At 52.5% G+C, this 8506-nt stretch overlaps 1 protein-coding gene, 1 non-coding gene and 1 pseudogene across 10 annotated transcripts in view; 1 reads left to right on the forward strand and 2 right to left on the reverse strand.

Moving 5' to 3' along the window:
* TBC1D14 (TBC1 domain family member 14) overlaps nucleotides 1-8506 on the forward strand; it is an 85998-nt gene that overhangs the window by 52767 nt on the left and 24725 nt on the right. For all 9 annotated transcript variants that reach the window (XR_002776891.1, XR_002776892.1, XM_011378561.2 and 6 more), the window contains 3 exons: nucleotides 5503-5621; nucleotides 6563-6645; nucleotides 7802-7919. Coding sequence is in view for 7 of the 9 variants with exons in the window: in XM_011378561.2 (XP_011376863.1) it covers nucleotides 5503-5621; nucleotides 6563-6645; nucleotides 7802-7919 (320 nt within the window). In the remaining 2 variants the exon portion in view is untranslated. The remainder of the gene's footprint in view (nucleotides 1-5502; nucleotides 5622-6562; nucleotides 6646-7801; nucleotides 7920-8506) is intronic.
* Nucleotides 5902-6020, reverse strand: LOC111730963. The gene has a single exon (XR_002776895.1). It is a non-coding gene; the product is annotated as a 5S ribosomal RNA (ribosomal RNA).
* On the reverse strand, nucleotides 6033-6151 carry LOC111730964 (annotated as a pseudogene).

An 8506-nucleotide genomic window follows, 5' to 3' on the forward strand; every position in this document is an offset into this window, starting at 1 on the left:
TTTCAATGCCTTTCCTTCCCCAGTCCACATATTCTGTGTTCTAGGTGGTTGGTAAGGAATGTGACAATTAGAAAAGGCCTCTTGAGAGTCGATTTCCCAAATGACAGCATTTTCAGTAACTTAGAGAATGCTTTCTGGGAAAGTACTGCATGGTGCGTAGTAAAAGAAGCCAGGTAAGAGGAGTCCCTCAGGGACTTTGAGGGGTCCTTAGTGTGAGCTCCAGCCCCAGTGGTTACCAGGACTCTTGGAAGGCCCAGCCCTTGCAGGAGCTGCACAGGCCCCGCTTCTCCACTAAAATGGCTAAACAGAACCGGTCTGGTTTCAGATGCCAAAGTAATGCCCCTCTCTCCCCCAGATTTGCTTGTTACAAAATGCAAAGTGTGAAACCAGCTGAGTATTTGGGGGATCTTCATCCTCATTTAGTCTTCACTGCAACCCTATGAAGTGCCCCTTAATGGGAAAATACTGGGAAAGGTAATTCTGAAGTAATATGATGACAGTAATACTCACTGTCTTTGTTTGGGCACCTGCTGTGGCCCCATGTCTTACATGAATTCATTCGCATTTAATGAATGGGGAAACAGGCTTGGAAGGGTGAAGGAAGGTACTCAAGGTCATGCGGTTGGCGGCAGTGATCAGAGAGGTGATGGTTCAGACACGGGCCTGCTGCTGTACCCCGTCTGCAGGCCGCCCGGGTCCTCGGCCTGTGCACGTGTGGTTGCTGTGCTGTCACTGACGCTGGTTCATGTCTTCTAATAGGTACATGGGTGACCTGCCATGTTTTATTCCAGACACACCTTCACGACCCTCAGTGGTCATTTCCGAAGGCTCATCTTGATACTGGATACAGTCGAGTCGAAGCCTTCAGCACAGGTTTTGATCGATGGCCCTTTCTAGCTAACGTAGCTTTCGAGAAAGCCAGGGGGCTTCCCGGGCCAGGTTGTTGGCGTGTCTGGCTGTCCTTGCAGCATCCTCCAGCTCTGTGAGCAGCACGGCCGGCCGGCCTGTCATCCCCACAGGAACACGCTCGGTCGCGGATCTTGGTCTTTTCTTTGTTCTCATAAAACACATGTCTGTTGAGGTGGGATGTTTTCCTTTTCTTTTGTAGCTGGCAAATCATACACTTAATTCAGGAGTCGAAGGCCCTTGTCTTTGCCTTTAGCACTATTCAGACCATGCACACGGTGTCGACCCCGCCATCAGATGTCTCCGACAGGCTCCCCATCCCTCACACCTTCCTTTCTGACTCTGCACCAGGTCCAGCTCCTCCCCCTCCCCCACTACTTGTCCCCCCAGCTCTAGGTAGCTTGTCGTGGAAACCTTAACATCGAGAGCGAAACTTTGATCCTTCCCCGTGTAAAATGTTCCTGCGAACCCACAAATAAGCCTGCCTGTGTGCATCTCTGGGCTGCCGCTTGGGCCGTCAGGACGCCTCTCCTCCATGGCCCAGATCTCCCCTGTCCTTGGCCACGCAGATGGCAGGCACCCTTTATAAAACACTTTCCTCGATCCCCCCAGCCCCAGACTTCCTGTCCTCAGGGCGCCCACAGCACGTGGCTCAGCCGGTCATGGCGTTTTTCTTTACTGCCCTGGTCTCACAGCCTCTGCTGGCGTCTTACTTGTACCTGCTGGAGTGAGCCCTGCCTGTCTGGGGTCCGCAGGCCTCTGCCACACCGGGCCCCACGTAGTCCCTTCACAGACGAGGCCCTTCCCCTCTCCCTCCTGCCTGAGTCCGTGTCGCCTGTGGCCCCCGCGTGGAGAGAAGGTCCTGCTCATTTGCCCTGGCTTACTGCTTTTTCCCTGACCCGTCACTGGGTCATCAGACCACCCCGCACAACTTAGCTCGTGGGGCGGTGCGGCACATACCGTTCGCCGCTGTCTCATTGGTGTTGGTCTTGTCTTCCCAGCAGGATACATGGTGAACTGCTCAGGGCGGGCACTTGGACCTACTAAATGAGTGGCTTGCAAACGTTTTTTGAGCTGATACCCCCCCCACCCCCCAAACCCATTAGATAATTTGAAACTCAGCACACAAATAAGACCCGGTTTAGAACTGAAACGAACTGACTTATGTGCACTCTTATATGTTGTACTGTTTGGTTTTGTTTTTTTTTTAAATGCCGGCACTGATTTGCCGCCAGAACTTTGAAGAACCCCGTTCTAAATTCCCTCGTGGATTATACAGGACGTTGGAATCTGTCGTAGTCGCTCACACGGGTGATTTATACGGATGAGCCCAGCAATGAATGGCATTGTCACTTGGGTTAAACCCGGAGGCTTCCAGACTCGATGCCATGAGAGTTCCAAGAAGAGAAGAAACTTCGGACGGAGGCTGGGAATGTCCTGACACTTGCCCGGCACACGCACAGGGCTCGCACTTTAGCGGGTAGCCGTCACCGTCTGTCACCTCATCTCGTCACGGGGGTCCTCACAGTCGCTACCTTTTTACGGATGAGGAGACAGGCTGAGACAGGAGCACGATGATTTGCCCAAGGCCAGAGCCGGGCCCGAGAGCTAAGTCTCGTCGCTTCGAGAGCCCCAGCCCTCGCCACGTCACAGGCCGACCCCAGTGATGGCTGAGAAGGCACAGATGGAAGTTGTTTTTCCGGCGACTTTTTATCCACGGCTGCCCCCCCCCCCCCACTCTCCCACCCCCAAGGACCCTTAGAGTGAATAGCCCTCTTTCTTGTTCATGAGGTCGCTTTGTCTGGTTTGGAAAATGAGCTCACTGTTGACGCCTCCAGGCAGCTGTGGGAGAACTAGGTTCGGAGCAGGACTGTGACAACTCCCGGTGCCATTCATGTCCGGATGCCGCTTGGCATCCGGAAAGGGCTCCCTCTGGGGTCTCGGGTGTGGGCAGGGCGCGCCAGGCCTCCTCTGCCCATTTTTCTTTTTAATCGTGCGGTGCTCCGTGTGATGGACAAGTAGGTATTTGCCCTGCATCTGTGCTGAATTCAGCGTCACAGCTTTTCGTCATAGTGGAGAAGCTTTATTTAGACCGAACGTGAATGATTAAATTACTTCTGGATCGTGGCTGCCAGTGGCTTTCGTGAGTCCCGGAGTGGCAGGCTGCTGAGAAGCGCAGAGCCAGACTGCTTGGCGTCTGATCCCAGCTCCCCACTGGGCGTCGTGGACATCTCTGGGCCTCCACCTTCCGGCCCGTGGCGTGGGGACGAAGCCTCCCTCGGGACTAGTGCGCAGGGGAAAGTGCGCAAACTGGATGTGTATGAAGCCCCGGAGACGCGCTGGCTCGTGAACCGCAGCCACTGTGGCCAGTGCCTGGTGGCCGCGAGCTCTGGGCCCTGACTGCAGAGATGGCAGAGGCCTGGTTTTTCTGGTCATGAGTAGAGACCTTTAGTTCCTTTGACTGCGCCTGTTCACGTCTGCGGTGTTCGCAGACCTTGCTGGGCTCCCTGGGCGTTGTTTGGCGCTAGAGCATTTTCTGCGTCTTACGGTTGTGTCAGGTCTGAGGGGAAGACGGGCGATGGCCCCAGCAGCCAGGGCTGTGCTCGCGGCCACACAGGCCTCTCCCCATTCCCCTGCCCCTCTGGGACTTGCGGGTCCCTCTTGGCAGATGTGGACATGAGGCCCAGGGGTCCTAAGGGCTTTGCTGAGGGCACAGCCGGTTCTTGGCGGCTCTGAATTTGCTCCCCGACCTGTCTGGCTCCAGAAGGCCGCACTTAACCCGCATGCGACTCGGCGTTTTTCCCCTGGAACCCCGCACCTGTCTCTCTGTTTTCACAGAGGAGGTCGGGCTCCGAGTGGCAGAGCGCAGGGTCCTGCAGGCCCAGCCCCTCGCCGCCGTGTGCTGGAGGGCAGGTCACTTCACTTGGAACCTCTGTTACTGTACACATCTTGAAAATGGATGACACTCGCCATAGAGCTCGTTGTGGACATAAAGTGAGAATGTGTGTAAAGCACACAAAAATACGTGGAAATGGGCCTCCAGATTCTGGAACATCTAACTTTGGGCAGATGTCTTTGGCCTTGGCATGTAGTTCGCTGGACCAGGGTCAGCAGCTGAGTAGCAGCGCATGGGCTTTCGTTACTGATTCTCGTTAACGTGCAACATGCCTTGGACTCTTTCTCAACACACAGCTTTTGGTAGGTTTCCTATAAAAATGCAGGGTTTTGACATCCAGGCTCTGGGTCGGAAGCTTCCTGGTGGCTGGTGCCGTGTTATAGTGGGCTACCTAGCACACGTGTGGGTGCTTGGATGTTTGAGTCGATGGAAAAGGGAGTCTGTTTTCTCAGTTTGGGGTAAGTGGGGATCATTTCAGTATTTTAACGGACCCGCTTTAAGTCAGGGCCAGCAGCGTTAAGATACTTAATCAGCCTGTGTGTTTTGAGGAGTTAGTTCGTTATTCCTTTCCACTTATAGAAGCCTCTGTAGGCCTTGCTGGCTGAGAATAATTGCTTGCCAAATCATTTTACCAGTAACACCCTCTTGGCAGCTACTGTCAGTAAAATTCATTTAGCAATTATTCCACTCGTGATAGGCTTTTGTTTTCATCTGGAATGATTACTTAAATCTCAGTTTAACTACTTACTTGTCCTGTCTTCCCAGCTGGATCATTTTCTCTTCAGGGAAGGTCCCGAGAACCTTGTCTACATTGGTAACAAGAAAATGTTTTATTTTTGCCTTTTTAATTTGCAAAGAGCTAAGGGTACACACGCTCTCACACACACACAATTTCAGAAGCCGGACTCTGGTGCCAGGTTGCTTGACTCTGCTGGACTCTTCCGGTTGGGTGTTTGGAATGTGGGTCAGCAGGTGTGACTGAGCTTTTCACGGTTCCGGTCCACGGGACAAATTAGTGACCCGGGAGTACAAAGGCTGTTCTCACATTTCCAGGCAATGGCACAGTAGTTTATGTAACAGCTCGCAGTGACGGCTCATGCAAAGATGTTAAGGATTTCTTTTTTGATGTTTCTTTAAGAAAATGTAACAGCTTTAATCATCTTTATGCAAAAGATTTTTAACCTGTTCCTTATTTCAGAATAGATTTAAAAGGCTAACTAAAATACATAAAATGCCATGGCATAAAAGGGAGTGGATTCGAAGTTTAGGATGGGCCCACGTGGGTATGCTGGAATTGGCTGCTGCTCTGGCTCCTAGCTTCCCGGGGGCCACGATAATGACCCATTGTAATTACAGTGTTCAGAAAATACGCCCGTAACCCAGGACAAGCAGAGGAGACCTGACACGACGTTCGTGGGCCCTCGTCAGGGGCAGCTGGGAGGATGAGGTCCTTAGGGACTTCCCCGCCACACAGGGAGTGCACGGTCTTCGTGTCGTGAAGCGATGGCCCGGGCTGCAGAGCTGTAGGAGCCCTTGCCTCGGTAGTGTTTCCTTCTGAATAACAAGAAATGTTTTCAGTGCATCACTCTCAAAGTCAGCTTAAAGGAGTTCATAACAAAAAACGCTCTTGCTCTCAGAAAGGCTTCGTAAAATCGGAGCTGGCCAGGCCCTGGGGGTCACACCTGGTTTCTTTGTCCTAGGAATATGAAGACAAGGCTGGACGACCTAGCAAGCCGCCCTCTCCAAAGCAGAATGTGAGGAAGAACCTTGATTTCGAGCCACTTTCCACCACCGCACTCATCCTGGAAGACAGACCAGCGTGAGTCTTAAGAGCCTGTAGAGAGTGTTTGCTTTGGCAGATCAGTGGAACTTGCTAATTGCCTCTTCATTAGAAGAGTAACTAGGATCACAAGAGGGACGAAGAACAAGCCTTGTCACTCGTTAAAAAGCTGAGTTCCTCCTTATGTCCTACGTTAATAACATGAGTTCTGGAATGGTAGCGAATGACTAATCTGGGAGACTGTCCTTTAACATAGGAGTTTCGCTCAGGATTTTCCATTCAGGTGACTTTTCATTTTAACGTAGCTTTTTTTTTTTTACACCTACAGCACCCGGTCTTCCTAGGTGGTCTCCCATCCAAGTACTGGCCAGGCCCGACCCTGCTTAGCTTCTGAGATCAGACGGGATCGGGCGCGTTCAGGGTGGTGTGGCCGTAGACGGGAGAAGCTGTCGCCTGCCGCCCCCGGTCTTCCTAGGTGGTCTCCCATCCAAGTACTGGCCAGGCCCGACCCTGCTTAGCTTCTGAGATCAGACGGGATCGGGCACGTTCAGGGCGGCATGGCCGTACACTTAATTTAGTATTTAACAGTGCTCAGACAGCTATTGTAATTAGAGACCGGCTTGTAACCGTGAGAAAACACTGGGACGCGTGCTCTGCAGTGGCTTTGGGGTAGCACCCCAGGATTGCAGAGCAGGGCCTGCGCTTAGCCCCTGGCTTGTGTGGGATCTGCAGGAAGCAGGATCTTAGCAGGTCCGTCCTGGTTCCCACGTATTTGACGAGATCGGCCTTGACGGTGGGTGTACCAATTGTGTTTGGGGACCCTAGTGGGAGAAGGGGCTTGCTCCATGGTGCCAGGCCACACTTGCTTAAGTTTCCATAGAGCATTGTGTTAGTAAATAACATTTGAAGTGTTCATTTTGTTTCTCCAGTAATTTTATTTGATATTTATAATGGTGAAAAATCGTTTATTTTCTATCAAGAAATCTCCCGGCGAAGCCAGCTGAAGAAGCTCAGAAGCACCGACAGCAGTATGAAGAGATGGTGGTCCAGGCCAAAAAACGAGGTAACGGAGTTCCCACGTGCGCCGTCACGTAAGGCAGCACGAGAGTCTGTGTCTTCCTGGGTGTGTTTACCGTCTAGAGCCCGAGAACCTGAACTTTGGGGAATGCTTTAATATTTTGAAATTGATAGGTTTCCATCAAACACGTGTTTGTACTAAGTCTGCACTTCCGGGAGCTGTGTGTAAGTAACGACTCTGTGAATCGACTCCGGGCAAGATGGCAGTGGTGCAGGGCGAAGGCGCTGGCCGGGAGAAGGCCCCACCGGCAGGGTGGGCGGACCCCCAGGTGGGCTCCATTTTGCTTGTTCCCAGGAAGATGTGATGGGATTTGGTAAAATCCCTTGCAGAAGCTAAACCGCTGTGATTCTAGCATGTGTAAAAAGTATGTGTGATAAACATGGAATGTGCTACCACATGGATGGGTGGGTGACCCCTGAGGATGTTGTGGTCAGTGAAGTGAGCCGGTCACAGAAGGACAAGTACCACATGGCTCCACTTACATGGGAGTCGCAGAGGAGTCAGATTCACAGAGACCAGGGGTGGGGGGAGGGGGCACGGGACTCGTCACTCAACGGGGACAGAGTTCCAGTTCATAAAGATGAAAAGGTCTGGAGATGGATGGTGGTGATGGCTGCGCGACAACGTGAAAGCTTGATGCCACCGATGGTGCACTGAAAATGGTTAAAACGGTTAATTTTATGTTATGTGTATTTCATAATAAAACAATACAGAAAAGCGTATGTCCCTTGAATGCATGGTATTTCTCAGAATGGCTGTCTGCACGGAGCGCGATGCTTACGCTGTGAGCAGTGAGGGCAGGGGCTCCACGCGGGGCTCCGGTGCTCTGTCTGGTAAATCTCTGTTTCTCGGTGGAGGCGGTAGTTTCTCAGGTTCGTCGGTTTTTGTGATAATTGGTTATGTTTTATTCTCTACCTTTCCGTGTGCGTGTTATTCTCTAAAAGCTTATGAGAAGCGGGTGACGCGCCAGCACTGTAGACTCCACACGGCATGGACGAGTCCGGGAGGGGGGGCCCCCCGATCCGCACGGCCGTTCTCCTGGGTTTCTGCAGCATGGCTCTGTGAGAAAAATCTCCTTGTTTGAAAATGGTGGAAATTGGTTAACAGATGTTTTCTTCCTCTTCTCGATTGTGATTTCTAGAGCTGAAAGAAGCCCAGAGGAGGAAAAAGCAGCTGGAAGAAAGGTGCAGATTAGAAGAAAACATCGGAAATGCTGTCCTCACCTGGAATAACGAGATTCTGCCTAATTGGGAAACAATGTAAGCTGTGACATAGTGGCCACCTGTAGTCTGTAAATGGCTTTTTCTAGGGTCTATAGGCAGCAGTGGTAATAACCATAGCTCGTATCACAGCCCTCGATGAAGCGGCCTCAGAGGTTTAAGTCACAGAGTCTCCCTCCCGCTGCCCTGGTTCAGGCCTCATTCTTTACCGGCTCCTGTGACGGCTCCCGCCTCCCCTCCCCTCCCCTCCAGTGTATCATCTCAGCAGCCGGAGCCATCTTCTGAAGCCCCAGTCTGTGTCACTGCCCTACTTAAAGTTTCAGTAACTTTCTGCGACCGTAAAATGTGAATTCCTTTCTCTGTAGCCCCGACTTCTGTCTCTCCGTCACGCGGACAGAGCCCTCTCTGTGGGGAGCCTCGGGGCCTTTGCTGGTCCCAGTCCCGCCTGGCGTGCCAACGCCCCGTAACTCCGCATCCAGCTCCCTCTGCCCTTTAAGGCTCGGGCGTCCTTGGGGAAGACGCCCTGGCCTCTCTGCTTCTGTCCTCTGTCGGAGGACGGGCCCCGGGTCTTCCTTGGTGACAGGCCCCTGTGGCCAGCACTAGCAGTCCGGCAGCTGTGGTCATCC

The sequence above is a fragment of the Pteropus vampyrus genome, unplaced genomic scaffold (genome assembly GCF_000151845.1).
Source record: "Pteropus vampyrus isolate Shadow unplaced genomic scaffold, Pvam_2.0 Scaffold346, whole genome shotgun sequence".
Classification (NCBI taxonomy): Eukaryota; Metazoa; Chordata; class Mammalia; order Chiroptera; family Pteropodidae; genus Pteropus; species Pteropus vampyrus.